The following is a 19,969-nucleotide window of genomic DNA, read 5'->3' on the forward strand; positions in this document are numbered from 1 at the left end:
ACGCCCCAGAGAATGGCTGGAGAAAGTAAGTATATTGCTTACTTCTTCCTTCTTCTCCCAAAGCAGTACTGTTTGCTTTGTATATACATGAAAGTTTTAAAATTTATAAAGGGAGGGAGTTTTGTGTTCACATCTCCCAATTAGCTTGGTATGGTGCCCTCCAATAAAGAGCTGACTTTTTTTTCCACTTGGGCATCTCATTCATGGGGAGATGAAAATATATTGTCTTTTAAGTAATTGCTTATGTAAGAGATACTCAGATACCAGGGAGTGCAACTAAGCAAGAGTATAACTCAACTTTCTTCTTTCTGTTTGTTAGGTTTATTATTGGTAATAATTTTTTAAATTGAACAATTTTATTAGACTAAAACATGCTGCAAAGCTGCTTATAATCTCCTTTGCCTAAAAGTGAGGTCAAATGATATTAAGATACAAAAGATCAGCCTGCTCAATCCTCTTCTATTTCCAGCCAACACTGTCATCAACCCAAAAAGAATTAAACAGAGGATAAAAATTTATAGGCTTTCTCTTCCAATTCCAGTAACTCCCAGCCTATACAGTAAAAGGCTAATATGCAAATTATCCCCACAGGGGTCCTCAAACTTTTTAAAGTGGGGGCCAGATCACGGTCCCTCAGAGAGCTGGAGGGCCGGACTATATGAACTACTAATTCCTACTGTAACACCTCGGCTGCGCTCACTGCCCAAAAAACCTGCCGGGCCGGATCAGACTCCTCTGCGGGCCGCATGTGGCCCGCGGGCCGTAGTTTGAAGACCCCTGGTTTAACCCAAGACCTGGGCTGACCACCTGGTGGTGGCATGGAACATGGCAGGTGACTAGCAGTGGTGGCAGGGTGCTGAGGGAGTGAGGGGAGAAGGAGGGAAAAATGCATGGTGGTGATGGGCGAGGAGGTGGGGAACCTGAACGCCAGCCAGGCCTAGGGACCCTGTGTATGAATTTTGTGCACCAACCCTCTAGTTGATAATATAACTGAAATGCTTAACACTCACCTGGCAGACATAACTGAAAAAAATTTCATGTTGGGCAGTTGAGATAAAATCATGACTAAATATTGGACAATTCCACCCTCACTTAGCTATTCTTAGAATTACCTCCAATTAATTATTCAAATAAAAAACTAGGTGAGTCAAATCTACATTTAAAGTGTAGAAGCCAAATCCCACACCCTCCAAACGCTTTGGCTGGGGTAGTCACTAAGGCTTGCAGCTGTGATCCAGATTAGGGAGGCTTGCTCTCTGCTCTTATTTTCCCACTGAGTAGCAGATTCGCTCTTGTCAGCCAGTTGTGCAAAAGCTGATGGGGAGGACAAGGCATTTTAGAAAATGGCTCCAAGCAGCAATTCTTTGCACAATACAGGCATACCTCAGAGATATTGTGGATTTGGTTTCAGGCCACTGCAATAAATTGAGTCACACAAATTCTTTGGTTTCCCAGTGCTGGTGTAGGGTCTAGTCTTTAATTTGTAAAAGAAAAAAAAAAAAAAAAAAAAAAGCAATATCTGACAAAGTGCAATAAAACAAGGTATGCTTGTAGTCACAGCAATACTAAACCACAGCAGCTTATATTAACCATTCTCTCATCTGTCCTGGATATATATTTTACAGTTTCTTGAATAATTTACTAAAACTAAGGTCTTATGCTTGGCAAATTAGGTACAATCCATAAATATTGTGCAGTTATTTCTATCACGTCTTCCCTCTTTCAATGGTAAACTCTTCTTATTTTATTATAGGAGCTTCAACTTTCATAAGATATTGGAGACCCTAGTCTACCTTCCCTATTCCTATTTAGGATTTTACTTGAGAGGAAAGGGGAAGTGGAGAGATTATGGTGAAATATGTTTTAAAATTGCAAGTTTCAACCAAGTTTTAAACACATACTTTATGCAGGTTGTCTCAAGCCCTTTAATATGATGATGTGCATTATCATCAGTCTTCAAGGGGGTAGGAGAATAAAGTGTATAGTATGTGCAAAGCTTATGTGCTCATGGAATCCTTTTCATGGAATGAATGTGCTGTGGGACTGAAATTTTCATGGAATTCAGCAGTGATCTTTAAATCTAATAATAAAATAAAATGGTATAAATGGGATTGTTAAAGAATAACTTTAAACTGAAGATTAAAGCAAAGTGCTATTTTTCTCAGATTTTTATTTTGTTTACATTTTCCCCTTTAAATTGGTACACTAAACACATTGTAATAAAGTACTGTGATGCCCTGGCTGGTGTGGCTCAGTTGGTTGAGCTTTCTCCCATGCACCAAAAAGTCACAGGTTAGATTCTGGTTAGGGCACATGCTCAGGTTGTGGGCTCAATCCTCAATAAGTAGTGTACAGAAGGCAGCCAATCGATATTTCTCTTCCCTCTCCCTTCCTCTATCAATAAAAACATTAAAAAACACAGTGATATGACATGCTTGTTTTTATAAGCTAGCTTCGTATTGATGAAAAAAATCCTGTTCTGAGTTTAAAACATCCTGCTTAGAAACAAACTTGTAGAATGAGCAAAATTACATGCACTTAGACATCCCTAGCCATAAAATATTTGTGCTTTTGAGATTTTTCCTAAATGGCATAAAATCCTCAAATAATTTCCAAACTTTCCTACTAAAAAAGCCTTCAAAAGCTTAAAAAATGTTACTACTAAAGCAAAGGATGTAAATCAATAATCCAAATAAAGTTTAATTTGTAAAGTGTAACTTCTAAAATGAATTTTCTATATAGAGAAAAGCATGGATAGAGTATAAAATTTATAGTTAGAGCTGAGATTAAACTCTAATTTAGCATGTTTGAGACATACATTGAGACTGAAAAACTTGGCCAAGAGCATTTTCCACATTTACAAAGTACTGGTAAGAATACTACTTGCAAAAAAAAAAAGACTACTACTTGCCTTGGCTGGGTAGCTCAGTTGGTTAGAACATCGTCCAATATGCCAAAGTTGACAGTTTGATCCCAGTCAGGGTATATCCAAAAATAAACCAAAGAATCCCATCTAATAAAGAGGTAATATGCAAACTGACCATCACTCACACACACAAGAAGGCTGCCCCCATGTGGTCAAAGATGGCTGTCCTCATGTAGACACAGGATGGATACCAAAAAATGGCCAGCAGGGAAGGGCAGTTGTGGGCGACCAGGCCTGCAGGGGAGGAAAGTTAGGGGTGATGGGACTAGCAGAAGGCAATTAAGGGTGACTGGGCTGGCAGGGGAGGGCAGTTACTGGTGACCAGGCCAGCAGAGGGCAGTTGGGGGGTGACTTGGCTGGCAAAGATGGGCAGTTGGGGGCAACCAGGCCTGCTGGGGAGGGCAATTGGGGATGACCAGGCCTGCAGGGGAGGGCAGTTAGGGGCAACCAGACTGGCAGGAGAGGGCAGTTAGGGGCAATTGGGCCAGCAGGGGAGCAGTTAGGAATCGATCAGGCTGGCAGGGGGGTGGTTAGTGGGTGATCATGTTGGCAGGTAGAAGCAGTTAGGAGGCGATCAGGTTGGCAGGTAGAAGCAATCAGGCAGGCAGGCAGGCAGGCAAGCGAGTGTTGGGAGCCAGCAGTCCTGGGTTGTGAGAGGGCAGTCAGACATCCCTCAAGGAGTCCCAGATTGGAGAGGATGCAGGCTGGGCTGAGGAACACAGCCATTCTCTCCCCATCCCCCAAATTTTGTACACTGGGCCTCTAGTGCATATATAAGTAAAATAGCAATTAGATGTTTTCTCTCTCAAATCAATCAGTAAAAATCTATTTTAAAAAAGGAATAACTACTTTACATGGTTGGTGTGATTATATTAAAGACTTAGCAAAATGCAGGGCAAGAGCAAATAAAAGGCTCCCAATAAATAGTATCTATTAATATTTTTATCACAATTAAACAAACTACCCTACTACAATGTAGTCCAAAATCCTCTCCTGTTATCCAGAACACTTGGCCAATGGAGCATGATCCTGAGATAGCTGAGTAGCAAAAAAAGTAAAATCCACAGACAGGCAGTTGTCAATCACTGTATTTTATTACAATACTAGGGGCTCAGTGTATGAATTCGCGCACCTTGAAAGGAACTGTGGGCTCCAAGGCTGCAGTGGGCACAGGGGCAAGTCTCAGCCTATCCTTCAAACCCCCACTCAGCCTCTCCCATGGAGGGCCCAGGTCCCGTCAGTCAGAAGCCCTACTCCCGCCGATGCCACTCCCACATGCTGATGGTGCAGAGAGAACAGGGCCAGCACCATCAGTGGGTGTGAGTGGTGGCTGCTGCCTCAATTGCCCTGCAGGAATAGGGGGAGGTAGAAAAGCCCTCAGGGGAAATAGGGACAGGTGCCAGGCACCAGCAGTGGGTGCAAGTGGCGGCTCCGGCTGCAAGTTCAAGTGGAGACGGTGCCAGCAGTGGGTCTGAGCAGTGGCTCCATTGCCAGCAGTGGGTGTGAGAGGCGGCTGTTGGCTCTGATCGCCCCTGGGGGAGGTAGAGAAGCTCTGAGGGATGATAGGGGCAGGCAGCCGCTGCTCGCACCCGCTGATGGTGCTGAGAGATCGTGGTCGGTGCTGGATGCAGGCAGTGGGTGTGAGTGTGGCCAGCACCAGCAGCAGGTGCAAGTGCTGGGCGGGACCATGGCATGCGGGAGCAAAGAATTTTCAGTGAACACCAGAGGCTTGCCCGAGTGACCATGACCGGTGCACCTTATTCTGGCACCCCTGCTCACCTGCTCCACCATCCTGCCACGGCTGACACCCACCATGTTCTATGAGCACCCCCAGGTGGTCAGGGCACATCATAGGGACTGGTTGTTTGGCCATTCGGTGTATTTGCATATTAAGGTTTTATATATAAATATATTTAGTGTACCAATTTAAGAGGAAAAATGTAAACAAAATAAGTCTAGGGAAAAATGGCTCTTCTCCTTAATCTTCAATTTATTCTTACTTTAATAATCCATTTACACCATTTTATTATTAAATTTTCAAGAACATCACTGCTGAATTTCAGACTAAAGAATGAGTAGAAATGATGACACCAAAAGAGTTAAGCTAAGGAAGTAACACTGATTAAAAAGTTGAATGTAAAATCTACCTTAGCTGGAACTGAACATTGATAGGTAACTTTCTCCAAAGGGAAAATCTAACTTGAATCACAAAGGCTCATTTTTTATTATATATAATCTAATACCATGTTAATAAGAAACTCATGATTTGATGAAAAGTTTTATTTATATTCAAATTCCAAAAATCCTACTGGACATGCTATCTGCCATGTCTTATTTCTCTTAGAAAACTACGTTTCTTTTTTTCTTACTTTTTTTATTTTTATTTTTTTTAGTATAATATTTTTTAAAATAGATTTTAGAGAGGAAGGGAGGAGAGAGGGATAGAAGCATCAATGAGAGAAAATCATTGATTGGCTGCTATCTGCACACCCCCTACTGGGGATCAAGCCTGCAACCCAGGCATGTGCCCTTGACTGGAATCAAACCCGGAACCCTTCAGTCCACAGGCTGCCACTCTACCCACTGAGCAAAACCACTAGGGTTCTACATTTCTTAAAAACAAGAAGTGAGTTTGCCTGGGATTGAGTTTCAAGAAATAGTTTGGTGCTACCATTAGCTAACATATTATAGTTAGAATACTATACCTGCAGTTCAGAAGTGCTTTGATGGGATTCTATTTTAGAAAGATATTCAAAATAACATTCTTGTAACAGCAAACAATTTCCCCACTTTTAAAAGAAATGTTTTTATTGATTTTTTAGAGAGGAAAAGAGAGTGAGAGAAACATTGATGTGAGAAACGTTTATCAGTTGTCTCCCGTAAGTACCCTCACCAGAGATCGAACCTGTAATTTAGGTATGTGCCCTGACTGGGAATTGAACCAGGTGACCTTTTGGATGACGCTCAAGCAACTGACCACTGGCCAGGGCTCTCCCACTTTTTATTTATTTGACATATTGATATTTCCATAAACTTGTAAGTGGAAGATAAGCTGTTCAATAAAAGCCATGTACAATATGTACAATATACAGAAATTATTTAAAAGTCTGTTCATATAATGAATTATTTGAGCACTAACAAAAAATTAAGATACAAATAATTGAATAAAAATAAAACTATCATTAAACCACGAAACACAGAACTGCACTTCATTCCAGGGGTGGAGGGTGGTGGGAGGGGGTAAACCTCAATCTTACTGTGTTAGAAGAATAAAATACATTTATCATTGTATACATTATCATATTCCCTTAAAGCAGAGAGTAAAATTTTAAATTAAAAAGTGTTCATTAAGAACTATTTTCATATCACTAGTTACACACCATTCTCTCATCATGCAAACAAAACCTCAGTTATTTCCTAAGGTCTATTTAAGTCAAACAATAAACTAGTAATAGCAAATTAATTAGCAGGCTGTAAATCAGAGCGGTGTAGAAATTCTGCAGTTGCATTGTACTTCCTGTCTATAGTACTGCTATTAAATCAATTTTCTCCACATATTACAAGAAAAAAAAAAGGCATTGGACGGGACCGGTTTGGCTCCGTGGATAGAGCGTCGGCCTGCGGACTGAAAGGTCCCGGGTTCGATTCCGGTTGAGGGCATGTGCCTTGGTTGCGAGCACATCCCCAGTAGGGGGTGTCCAAGAGGCAGCTGATCGATGATTCTCTCTCATCGATGTTTCTAACTCTCTGTCCCTCTCTCTTCCTCTCTGTGAAAAATCAATAAAATATATTTTTTTTAAAAAAGGCATTGATAGTCAAAATAAGATTTTCATTGTTGCAACAAATAATAAAATATGTGAGAGAAGGAAGAGTTCCTAATATTACGGAAATCTTTATGATCTATATATATAAAAGCCTAGGCAACCAGTCGACCGGTTGACTAGTAGCTATGATGCGCACTGACCACCAGGAGGCAGACGCTCAATACACAGAAAACATGGAAGACTAATGAATCTCAGAGGGGAAGGGACAGGGGGGAAGGCAAAAAGAGATTAACCAAGTATCCTATATGCATACCAGAGGCCAGGTGCACAGATTTTGCACCGCTGCACCCTCTCACAATCTGAGACCGCTTGGGGGATGTCGGACTGCTGGTTTGGCCAATCCCCGCAGGCCAGGCCAAGGGATTCCACTGATGCACAAATCCGTGTACCAGGCCTCTAGTCCTTTATAAAAGCAAAGGATTACTCTGTGCATTTATGTGGAAAGGAGTAGGAAACAAAGGCAGGTGGTTAGGACAGACATATAAAGGGAATGCTGAAACTATACTATTATTATTTTTGTTAAAAAAAAAAACTGATCTGAAGTCTTCCAATCAAGTGTACAAAAGAAGAGCTGACATTAGTGCAAGTTTAACCTGATAATTTATTTGTGAATAAAGCTAGTTTTCGTGAGGAAAAAGTTTAATCCTTTCTCTGATAACATAAACAAACTCAAAGGCATTTTTAAGGTAGTAGGCCAGAAAATGCAATAGTAATTCTTGTAATCTTTTTTATTTAAAGAGAAAAATCAAGTTGAAATGTGTTAAAATACTTTTCAGATTGAATATTTATCAGCCTATATAATCTGTTGTTCCAATTGTATTTTTACTTTAAAAAATTTTATATGAGCTATCACATCTAGAAGTGAAGAAAATAAATTAAGTCCCCTCCCACTTCCCAAGATATTATTTAACGTCTAAAGCATAAAGAGCTATGTAATATCTTATACAAATTAACCAGTGTTCTTAAAAAAGTAATGCAGTTTTGGACTGATGATATTATGCTGTATTTGTGGTGAAATACTAGGCACAATAATATATATATATGAATATATATATATCAATTAGGCATTTTCAAGTCTAATTAGTCTCTAAAGTTATTTAATTCTTGGCAACATTGGTATGCATTTTGGTACTTAAGTCATGAATTGTAGATAACAAGAGCAGTATAGTATAGTAACAGGGGTTGTATCAACAATGAGTGTTGAACAAATCTCTTCTATGAACTCTGTGATTTGTTTTGCAGTTGGTCACCTGTAGTAGATCCTGCAAAAAAACAACAACAACAATCAATATAATTTGTTGTATATTATCAAGCTAGGAACTCCCTGAGCTAAAGTTCCCTTCCACTACCATTGATGATTAACAAATAAAAAGATCTAAAAAACAAATATAGTATATTTTATGTAGGTAAAATAGTCTGATATGAAAGAATCTGCATACCCCCTAAATATTCTAAAGAGCAGAACTGGAGTGTCAACTTGGTGACAAGACAAAAAGGTTTCAGACTGACATTTCTGTGAGTAAAGCACAGGTGGATAGCTGAGTTAATTATAACTCAAATACCCAAAGCTATAAAAAGATTAGCGTTTATGGTGTCAAAATTATAAAATATTTCTTCAGATTTTAAATATGCCATTTTAAAAAAAATAAAAACAATAATAAAACAGAGGTCAGGGGAGAGGGAGAAGAATAATGCTAAAAAGTAATGGGTTCTATAAAATCTGGAGATTTTAAAAGCTGATTAATATTTTTTTTAAACAAAAAAAGGGTAGAGGATAAATAAGGAACTTTCTTCTGTTTTATTTTGTAGTCTTTTCTATCTTTGTGTACTTTATGAAGCTAGATAGAATATATTCCTATGTAAGTAGTACTTCATCTCCACTGAAGAAAAACAAAGCACTGAGCTAATACAAATTTAAACTGCCTTTAAATGATAAAATATATTTATGTACTGATGTGTGAAATCTAATTTCTTACAACTAGAGGGACCAAAAGAGCTACTTTTCAAAAGCTGTGGGTTTAAAAAAAAGAAATCCCTTTAACCTTTGGCACAGTGTTGCTGGTGCAAATTCCCATAGGCAAATAAGGTAAGTGTTTGACCAGAGTCATTAAGAATTGATATTGAAAGTCTGAGCAAAACTGGAGTGTCAACTTGGTGACCAAAGAAACATTCATTTTTAATACATCAAAATAAATCACTAAGACATAGGTAAATGGGAAACAGAGGTCAATTAGGAGAAAGGCCAACTAAAAGTGGGTAATAAATTTAAAAAACATATAACAATTATCCAAATAAAGTTTGTTTAAGTTAAATATAAGCCAAACAGAGTATAGTGTATAAACTGGAAATGAAATGTTGAATAAAGTAAACTGTATCATCCTGGCTGGATAGCTCAGTTGGTTAGAGCACCAAACTGGTATGCCAAGTTTTCAGATTTGATATCAGGACAGGAATCAATCAGTGAATACATAAATAAGTGAGACAACAAATTGAGGTGTTTTTTTCCCCTCTCTCTCCATTCCTCTGACATCAATAAATAAAAGTTAAAAGATAAAACAGAAAACAAACTACATGAAAGGCTAAATAAAGCCTAATATGGAATATCAAAAAATATTGTAATAATATTTTTATTGTGACAGTTATCAGATTCTATCACAGAATCACTTATATTTCACATATGCTCAGCAAAACAATATAATAGTTTACTTTCCTAAGACTTAGCCATCCAAAACACAATAAAGTTACATCTCCACTGAAAAGCATGTTTGCAACTTAAAAGGTAGGTAAACAGGCACAACATCTACATTAGTGGTGTAGAAGATTCACCTTCATGGAATATCAAAATAACAGCTTGTTAAAAATAAATAAAATCTAGAGTTGGTAGGCTGCAGGGGCATACTGCCTGAGACTTAAAAAAACAAAACAAGCCATGGCCTATGTTGCTCAATGGTTAGACCGGTCAGCCCGAGCACTGAAGGGTCAAGGGCATGTACCTGGGTTGTAGGTTCCATTCCCAGCCCCCGTTCAGAGCATATGCAAAAGGCAACCAATCAAGAGACAAATGATGCTTCTCTATCTCCCTCTGCCCCCTTCCATTCTCTCTTAAAAAAAAAAAAAAAAAAAAAAAGGAAAAATAACCTCAGGTGAGGATTTATAAAAAAAACGATTAGCCAAATAACCTGTCAATCCAACAGTCAAAAGAATCAACACTGAAAACATATCATACAAATTGCACCCAAAGGGATTATTAAAACAAATAGTCCATATTAAAAACTTTTTAAAAAAAGCTTAAACCTTAATTTAAATTATGAAATATCAAACGGGATCTAAAACATTAAAAATAAAATACAGCTTAATAAAAAGATAAACATCATTGCTTAAAATCAAGTAAACCAAAATACATAGTCATGTAATCTACACTAATAAAAGAGAAACATGCAAATTGACCATCACTCCACTATGCCCATCAGCTAATCAGAGGGAGTATGCAAATCAACCCAACTAAGATGGTGGCCGCCATGGAGCTGCAGCAAGCAGGAGGTTTGGGTTTCCCCCGGCGATGGAGGAAGCCAAGCTTCCTGGCCGGCCCTGGCCTCCGCTCAAGGCTACAAAATTTCAATTATAGAAGATAAATAAACCCCAGGCTTGGCCTATGCTTGGGTCACCGGAGGGCATGGCCGGCCTGCAAACCACCACAGGCCCCTCGCCCAGGCCACCCCATGCCCCAAAGGAATACCCACCCTGATCTGGGGCAGCCTTCAGGGCAAATCAGCCAGTCCCCACCCATACACCAGGCCTCTATACTATCTAATATAATAATATGCAAATTGACTGTCATTCCAACACACAAGATGGCTGCCCCCGTGTGGTCAAAGATGGCTAACCCCATGTGGACACAAGATAGCCAGCAGGGGAGGGCAGTTGGGAGGCACCAGGCCTGCAAGGGAGGGCAGTTGTGGGTGATCAGGCCAGCAGAGGAGGGCAGTTAGGGGTGACCAGGTCAGCAGAGGAGGGAAGTTGAGGGCAACCAGGCCTGCAGGAAAAAGCAGTTGGGGGGGGGGAGACACTGAAAACATATCATACAAATTGCACATGCAGGAAAGAGCAGTTAGTGGTGACCAGGCCTACAGGGGAGGGCAGTTGCAGGGGGGGGAAAGGGGGGGGTTAACAGACCAGCAGGGGAAAGCAGTTAGGGACAACGAGGCTGATAGGAGAGGGCAGTTAAGGGTGACTGGGTGGGCAGGGAAGGACAGTTGGGGGCAATCGGGCTAGCAGAAAACAGGCATCAATCAGGCTAGCAGGGGAGTCGCTAGGGGGTGATCAGGCTGGCAGGCAGAAGTGGTTAGGGGCAATCAGGAAGGCAGGCAGGTGAGCAGTTGGGAGCCAGCAGTCCTGGATTGTGAGAGGGATGGGGTCCCAGATTGGACAGGGTGCAGGCTTCTAGTATAAAATATGGTCTTAAACCAACTCAGGGCATAAAAACCTTATTATTTTGAGATTGGCCACAGGTGTTTAAGTTTTAGAAACTTTTAGCATAATTGAATGCCAGCAAAATATTCTGAGGTTCTTCAAGTTTAAAGCAAAATAAAGTCTATTACTTAGGCACAAAGGATTACAAGAGTCTCAGGAATATTTCTTAAACATCTAACCTTGATTTGAGTCTTCCATATTCATGTTTTCTCCAAGTGCACTCTCTAACATTTCTTCTTCTTCATCATCTTCATGTAGGTCTTTTGAAATTAATTGCCTAGCTAATTTCATATTCAGTCCTTCATTGTAGTGCAGCTTCCTTTTCATTTCAAACTGTCGCTTTTTTTCTGTAAAATACAAAAAATAAGCTCAGAAGTCTTTAGCTCAAGGACTGGCAAACTTTATAGGCTATATCTGTTGTTACTGCCGGAACAGTGACACTCGTTTGTTTTTAATGCTTAAGGTTGCTTTTTTGATCAAAGGCAGAGCTGAGTAGTTGCAATAGAACAATATGGCTTTTAAAACCGGAAATATTTACTTTCTAGTCTTTTCAGAAAAAGTTTGTCAACTTCTGCTTTAGATGGTTCTTAATTGGAATACAGGAATAAAGCCATTTAGTAGCTCTATTTGTGAAGAAAATTTAAAGATATTGAAAAACTTTCCAGAAAGAGTTGAATAGGGAAAAAAAAAAAAAAGCAAACTATAATACCGTGTGTGTGTGTGTTGACAGTCTGAGTAGAAATTGATGAGTATTATGTACAAGTATTATATACAAAGCCTGCATATATGTGCATGCATAAACATGGAGAGAAAATAAGTAAGAGTGGCTAATTCTGGGCCAAGAAACTATGGGATAATTTTAATATTTTTAAGTTTTTATTTTTAATATATATATATTTTTATTGATTTTTTACAGAGAGGAAGAGAGAGGGATAGAGAGTTAGAAACATCAATGAGAGAGGATCATTGATCAGCTGCCTCTTGCACACCCCCTACTGGGGATGTGCCGGCAACCAAGGTACATGCCCTTGACTGGAATTGAACCCGGGACCTTTCAGTCCGCAGGCTGACGCTCTATCACCTGAGCCAAACCGGTTTCGGCTAAGTTTTTATTTTTATAATTAAGAAAAAGATTTCTTTAAGAAATTCTTACTATTCATTAAGAAATTACTAGGATTTAAAACAATGTTGCCTAAAAACGCCCAGAGTAATTTTAAGAAAAATCTGTTATTATAGTGAAATAATATGGACTACTCTTTTATTTATATTCACCATAGAAACATTAAACAAGTAACAAATAAACATAGCTGATCATATTTAATAGATAGCATTTTAAAGATCAACTGTTTATGAAGAAATAATTCTAAGATTTTAAAATTTCTTAGACCAGTAAATTAAAAAATAAAAAGGGGGTTTATATAAAATTGCCAACTATTTATTCAAACAAGAGAGCATTCAAACTCATTCACCATAGTTTTATTATAAACATTTTAATGCCAAAAAGGCACCAAGAAATAGAAATCTCTCAGAATACTGCTATTAAAAGTACTTTCTCAATGTCCTCTAATTCCAAGTTTTTATCATCATGTATACTTATGTTTTACAGGCATTTATAGTTCATATCACACTCATCAATCACTTTCAAAGAAGTTCTGAGACCAATATCCATTTCAGCATTCCATAAAGATCTTGCCAAGTATCTTTCTTTTTCTCTGATTATAGATTATTTTGTAACTTGTTTTCACTCTTTCAGAGTACCATATTGTAAAGAAGAATGAAATTAAGAGGGGTGAGAAAAAGGCCATTAAAAAGACCAAGTTCTCATGACTAAATTTTTAGTTATGCCTTTATGTACCTGAAGTACAAACTTAGGTCTGTCTGACTCCATAGCCAGTATCTTAACTGCTATCCTATCAGTTACAAGACATTTTTTTCTAAAAACTTCTGTCAACAAACAAGGCTTTTTAAGACATGTAATTTGTTTATAAGTAATTAACATCTATACATATATACATATCATTAACTCTAGTAGTGGAAATTGAACATGTGAAATTGCCAACTACTCAATAGTTCCCCCTGCTGGCTAATTCCCAGAAGTACAATTTAAAGAAAAAATCCTTAATGAAAATTGTTAATACAGTACAGGTTAATAATAAATTCCCTGTTTTCAATAGATCGTGTTTTTAGAGAATAATGAAGAAAACAAGATATAGAATTTCTATCTGAAACCCTGTTAAGGGCCTTTTAGGGTATATGGTGGGAAAATATAAGTCAGGAAGTCACTGTGGGTACAAAAAATATAATACAACTTGAGATTATGCTATTTGTAAAATTTCTATTTTGTACAACAATTAGGCTCAGGCCATCATAATTTCATTGAATAAGCTATATTCTAAGGATGTAAGAAAGGAATAGCAAATTATACCTTAGCAGCTGCCTATGGCAACGATTCTGAACTTCTTTTACAATATAGGTAGTCCCCACATTTCAAAGCTCTAAGTACACTGCTACTCCCTATTTTTTCTTTTTCTATGAGGGTATGTGGGTCTTTCTTGCATCTTTTTCTTTGTATACATAGGCTTGTGGGTTTTTTCCTTTTAAAAATAGTTTAAATTATATAAACAATCTTGAATTCTTAGAAAGATTCTACATTCATATGATTCAAAAGGTATAAAAAGCAAGGTGAAATATCTTCCTTCTCTCTGAACCTCCATACATAACCACTGTTATTGTAAAAACGAAACAATGAGTAGATAGAAATGCCTTAACTGTATATGTGCTATATGGACTACAAAGTCCTTTCCATCCTTGTTGAGAAATTATCTTTATCTTTTTTCCTATGACACTATCATTCTTTGTATGATGGAACTTAATAAAAATCTTCTTACTATGTCTGACTATCTGGGATCATTAAGTTTTTCTGCCTTAAAATAGAAAAAGCACAAACAACTGGCAAATTAGCTTTTATTTCTATCCACTTTAAAACCACCCAAACACTCAATGACTCTAAAAGCATTAATCTGCCGAAACTGGTTTGGCTCAGTGGTAGAGCGTCGGTCTGCGGACTGAAGGGTCCCAGGTTCGATTCCAGTCAAGGGCATGTACATTGGTTGCGGGTACATCCCCGGTAGGGGGTGTGCAAGAGGCAGCTGGTCAATGTTTCTCTCTCATTGACGTTTCTAGCTCTCTATCCCTCTCCCTTCCTCTCTGTAGAAAAATCAATAAAATATATTTTTTAAAAAACAGCATTAATCTAATTAAATATTTACTGAGCATCTACTCTATGCCAGGCACTAAAAAAAGTACAAAGGGACACCAATAATTACTTTAAAGATGGTAATATTTTCCCAAATTCTTGATATTGAGGTGGAAAGACTGTTTTTACAATAAACACACATAAGTAGAATTTGAATTTAAAAATGTTGCTCCCAATCTCCCTTATCTACTTTCCAAAAAACAACAACCACCATTTTACCATCTTCCAAATAATAGGTTTATTTTAAGCAAAAATTATTAGCATAATGCTGAAAGAAGAACAGGAAATAAACTACCTTGTTCTTCAGGTGAGAGGTCACTGTCTTCATCTTCACTGCTGTCTTCTACATGAACCTGATACTTTGGCTCCGAGCCTTCAGCAGCAGCTAATCTAAACAATCATTTGCAAAGAAATCAGCACTCTGATATTCTTATATTAACTCAGTGGCTTGTTCAACTTTTGAGTTATCATTAAAGCATCATTAACATTTGAGTACCATTAAAACATCACTAACTTACTAGCTATAACTTGATGAGGAAAGTAAAAAGCAAGAGAGTGAGCATGAGTGTAGAAACCAAAATGCAACAAGAAGACTGGAGGGTAAGAAATCAATGAACAGCAAAGAAATAGAGCTTTTGTTTAGAAATTCAGTTATTTTTGCCTTTCTCACATTCACCGTTAAAACTCAGGAGGCGGGATATTAAAAAAACAAACCACCATCAGTGTATTAGGCTCTGGTACTCTAATCATTCTGTCACCTGCACATCTTGATTTTAATCTAGAAACAAGACTATAAAAGTTGTTATGAAAAATCCAGATATACTTAGCACATGCTTTTTATTTACACTTGTACAAGTAAAATGCCTTTAACTCTGCACAATTAAAAACAGCATAAGTGAAAATGCTTTATAGTCATCAGTACTTACTTCTTGGCTAACGAATCTGGGGTCAGGGCATCAGTGTTTTCTGAATCACTCAATGCATCTTCATCATCACCTATCATACTAGGACAACAAGCAGATCATAATTAATAATAGAACTATAATTTCTCAAGCAGAAAAACAAGGTAAATATAATCTAATTGACTTAAAATATCAAGGCATTTATAGGTCTGTTGTTATCTTTGAAGTTTTAGTTTCAATCCAATGCAAATATTTACAAGTGAATGATTAAAAAACAACACTACTGCAACCATGAAGATAAATACTGAAAATTCAAACCATCGGAAAAAAATACTTTGATTATTCCATCCAGTGGGGGTGGGGGGACACAAATAATGCAAAAACAAACAAAACCACCTCACTGTTTTAGAATATATACTGTTATGTTTAGTGGGAAAAACCAAGATGGCAGCATAGGCAAACAACTGGTCTGCCGCCTCGCACAATTTCAAAACTACAACTAATATACAGGATGTCTATCACCCAAAACACGGGAAGGCTGGCTGAAAGAGAAAGGAGCGCAAGCGCTAAAAAGCCGAGGAGCCTAAGTATGGAGGAACGTGAATCGGGCTGGTGGCGGGCGACTGGGCATACGGCTTTTTTTCAACCAGAAGGGAAACAAGCTCCTGATCACTTTGAAATCCAGCTTCAGCCTACGGGGAGAAGCTGGTCTGTCGGCCATCAGGTCCGAAAGTGAGGGCGACTCTCTTGCAGAGGTGCGTGCAGCAATCATTGTTTACTGCGCTGGGTCACAGGGTCGCCAGGACTTGGAAATGCCGGGACTTGGAAACACGGTAGGGCAGAGAAGGCTGCCAGCAGCCATTGCTTTTTGCCACGCCCCAGCCTAGTGACGTCCTAAGACCCCACCCCACCCTGAGGACCCACCCCGAGGCCTTGCTCCGCACATGCACATTCTACAGACCCGCCCAGGCACCACACAGCAGCTTTTGCATATAAATGGCCTGTATTGTGGCAGCTTAACAAAATAAATTGCAGCTCCATCAACAAAACCGCCAAGTCCCAAGCAAAGAGCACAAAACTGTAGTTCTTGTGGTAGCTCTTGCTGGGTGGCCTCAGACAATAGCTGAACTGCACCCCATTGGAGATCCGGAAACTAGTGTATCTAGTGGTCAGTGTGAGATGACACCAGATTTCAACTACTCCCATAAAGGACACGTTCAAGAGACAGACTCAGTGAGCACCAAAGCCCTACAGGAACAAGTCCTCCCCCATAAACATGTCTCCAGCCCAGCAATTCTTCCATTAGAGACACAGCGGGTCCCCACAGCAATTGGCCTGGATGTCAACTCCTCTCAGTGACACCAACAACAATTAAGACTTAACTATTGATACAACAAGGCTGTACACACAGTCCATAAAGGGGTGCACCAAGAGTGTCCACATCAGGCAACTGGAGGCTGACCCATTGAACCATATAGAACACCCAGACCCACAAAGCGACCCTACCAACTCAGGGAAACAGTGAAAATGCCGAGAAAAGGAAACAGATCTCAAACAAAAGAAATGGAGGAGAACAAAAGACTGGATATAGAGTTCCAAACTACGATTATAAGGTTTTTCAAGAATTTCCTAGAAAAGGCCGATAAACTTAATGAGACCCTCGAGGATATGAAAAAGGACTAACTAGAAATTAAACATACATTGACTGAAATAAAAAATATTATACAGAGACCCAACAGCAGACTAGAAGAACACAAGAAACAAGTCAAAGAACTAGAATACAAAGAGGAAAGAGGCACTCCGCTGCAGAAGCAAGAAGAGAAGAGAATCCAGAAAGTTGAAGAAAGTGTAAGAAGCCTCTGGGACAACTTCAAGCATGCGAACATCAGAATTATGGGAGTGCCAGAAGAAGAGAGCAAGACACTGAAAACCTAATTGAAGAAATAATGAGAGAAAACTTCCCCTACCTGGTGAAAGAAATAGACTTACAAGTCCAAGAAGCGCACAGAACCCCAAACAAAAGGAATCCAAAGAGGACCACATCAAGACACATCATAATTAAAATGCCAAGAGCAAAAGACAAAGAGAGAATCTTATAAGCAGCAAGAGAAAAACAGTTACCTACAAGGGAGCACCCATATGACTATCAGCTGATTTCTCAACAGAAACCATGCAGGCCAAACGGGAGTGGCAAGAAATATTCAGTGATAAATAGCAAGAACCTATAACCAAGATTACTCTACCCAGCAAAGTTATCATTCAGAATTGAAGGGCAGATAAAAAGCTTCACAGATCAGAAAAAGTTAAAGGAGTACGTCACCACCAAACCAGTATTATATGAAATGCTAAAAGGTGTTCTTTAAAAAGAGGAAAAGAAGAAAAAAGTAAAGACAAAAATTATGAGCAATAAATACATATCTATCAACAAGTGAATCTAAAAGTCAAGTGAATTAAAAATCTGAGGAACAGAATAAACTGGTGAATATAATAGAATCAGGGGCATAGAATAGGAGGGGATTGATAATTCTCAGGGGGAAAGGGGTGTCTGTGTGGGGGGTATGGGAAGAGACTGGACAAAAATCATACACTTATGGATGGGGGGGAGAGAAGGTAAGGGCAAAGGGTGGGGTGGGGACCAGGTGGAGGGGTGCTATAGGGGAGAAAAAGGAGAAACAATTATAATAATCTGAACAATAAAGATTTATTAAGAAAAAAAATTAAAAAAAGAATATATACTGTTACATAACCTGAAGATGAGACAAAGGGATCTATGCAGTCATAAGTTTAGGTAAAAATAACAAAATACTTATTGTTTTATTTTCCATACAAACACTATAAGCCTACTTTTTTTTTTATTCCTCACCTGAAGATATTTTTCCATTGCTTTTCAGAGAGAGTATATGGGGAGCGGGGGAGAAAGAAATACTGATGTGAGACACATGTACTGGTTGCCTCCTGCATGTGCTCGAATGGGGCCAGGGATCGAAACCGTAATCTTTTGATGTGTGGGCCAACACTCGTCACTGAGCAACAATGGCCATGGCTATAAAAAGCATCTTAAAAACCAACAAACAAATAAAAACCTCTTCAAGAAAAAAAGAGCTAGTAAAACTGAGCATCAAGAGAACGTAAGCACATACATCTGTACACACACACAGCCTCAATCATTTAGGGACCAAATAACTTTTGAGACTCTTAGAGGAAGAATATGAGTAAGGTCAAGAGAGAGAGAGAGAGAGAGAAAAAAAAAAGTGTATCTACCTGTGGAGAGTGGCTGCAGTGTTCAGACAGGATCAAGCCTTGGACTGACTTGAGGCAAAGCCACATACAAGTCCCAGCGTGGAGGGCAAAGCCTTCCAGCACAATTATAGCCAAAAGGCTATGGTTGTAAGCTTGACCTTATAGTCTGACCCTGAAATCGTAGGTAGCTAAGGGAAGTGGGCTGGGGGGCACAGCAAGTGCTACCTAAATAAAGCTTGATAGAGTTCAGAGAATGGTAACACCAGGAAAGAAGCAGATTTGAAATTTGCAAGAACACTGTAAACATCTTGCCCTTGTTTTGCTTTGTGTGATCTGACTATAATTTAAATAAAGCTTTGGCTTACAGGCTGTATCATTGTTTCCTCATCCAGGCACAGTGATCTACCTGGTCCCAACTATATTCTCTTGTCTGTCTTCTTTAATCCTTCATCGCCCCTCCTCAGGTTCACCACTAGCTATGCTGGACACGGTTCATCTACCACTGATTTATTGTATTTTAAATATAAAGCCTAAAAATAATGAGTACAGCTATTTTTTTGAATCACAGATCTAAAGTCTTTAGGTATACAACATAGTGGTTAGACACTCATACTTTACAAAGTGTTCCCCTGAAATTTCCAGTACCCCCTAGCACCATATATATTGAATATATTCCCTATACTGTACTTTTATATCCCCGTGAAAGAAGTGAAGGGATTAAGATGTACAAATTGGTAGTTACAAAATAGTCTACTACTTTTATTGAAAAGGAAGAAAGCCCCGACTTTGGCTTCTGGTACAACAAACGGTTTAGACTTTAAAAACAATATAAACTTTTTATAAAGAATATGTCTAGCCGAAATCGGTTTGGCTCAGTGGATAGAGCTTCGGCCTGCGGTATGAAAGGTTCCGGGTTCGATTCCAGTCAAGGGCATGCACTTTGGTTGTGGGCACATCCCCAGTAGGAGTTGTGCAAGAGGCAGCTGATTGATTATTCTCTCTCATCGATGTTTCTAACTCTATCCCTCTCTCTTCTTCTCTGTAAAAAAATCAATAAAATATATTAAAAAAAAAAAGAATATGTTTATTTCTTCCCTCAAGTTTATTAGTATTAGTGTTTCAGTATCTGTACTTCCCATTTCCTTATTTCTTTCTACCCTTGCCAAAATCATGTTTATTCTTTTTACGGTTTTTGTTATCAAGTTATCTCAACTTCGCTTCTTCCAAAGATTTCATCCATTGATTCAAAACAGAATTTCTTAACTTTATTTTAACAATAACTTCCGGATTTATAAACTTACACTTCAATGACAAAATATTTCAGTTCTGAAAATCTTTATTTTTTCGATAC

The 19,969-nt window shown here is 38.6% G+C and overlaps 1 protein-coding gene across 1 annotated transcript in view; it reads right to left on the minus strand.

Annotated features, from left to right (window-relative positions):
- Window positions 1–7,331: 7,331 nt before the first annotated feature.
- PPP1R2 (protein phosphatase 1 regulatory inhibitor subunit 2) overlaps window positions 7,332–19,969 on the minus strand; it is a 32,388-nt gene continuing 19,750 nt past the window's right edge. Inside the window, exons 3-6 of the mRNA XM_084875646.1 lie at window positions 15,403–15,480; window positions 14,772–14,866; window positions 11,400–11,567; window positions 7,332–8,012 (exon numbers count right to left, since the gene is read on the minus strand). Of these exons, the coding sequence (XP_084731772.1) occupies window positions 7,966–8,012; window positions 11,400–11,567; window positions 14,772–14,866; window positions 15,403–15,480 (388 nt within the window). The 3' untranslated portion in view covers window positions 7,332–7,965. The remainder of the gene's footprint in view (window positions 8,013–11,399; window positions 11,568–14,771; window positions 14,867–15,402; window positions 15,481–19,969) is intronic.

The sequence above is a fragment of the Pipistrellus hanaki genome (genome assembly GCF_964339955.1).
Source record: "Pipistrellus hanaki genome assembly, chromosome: 2".
In the NCBI taxonomy this organism is placed as follows: Eukaryota; Metazoa; Chordata; class Mammalia; order Chiroptera; family Vespertilionidae; genus Pipistrellus; species Pipistrellus hanaki.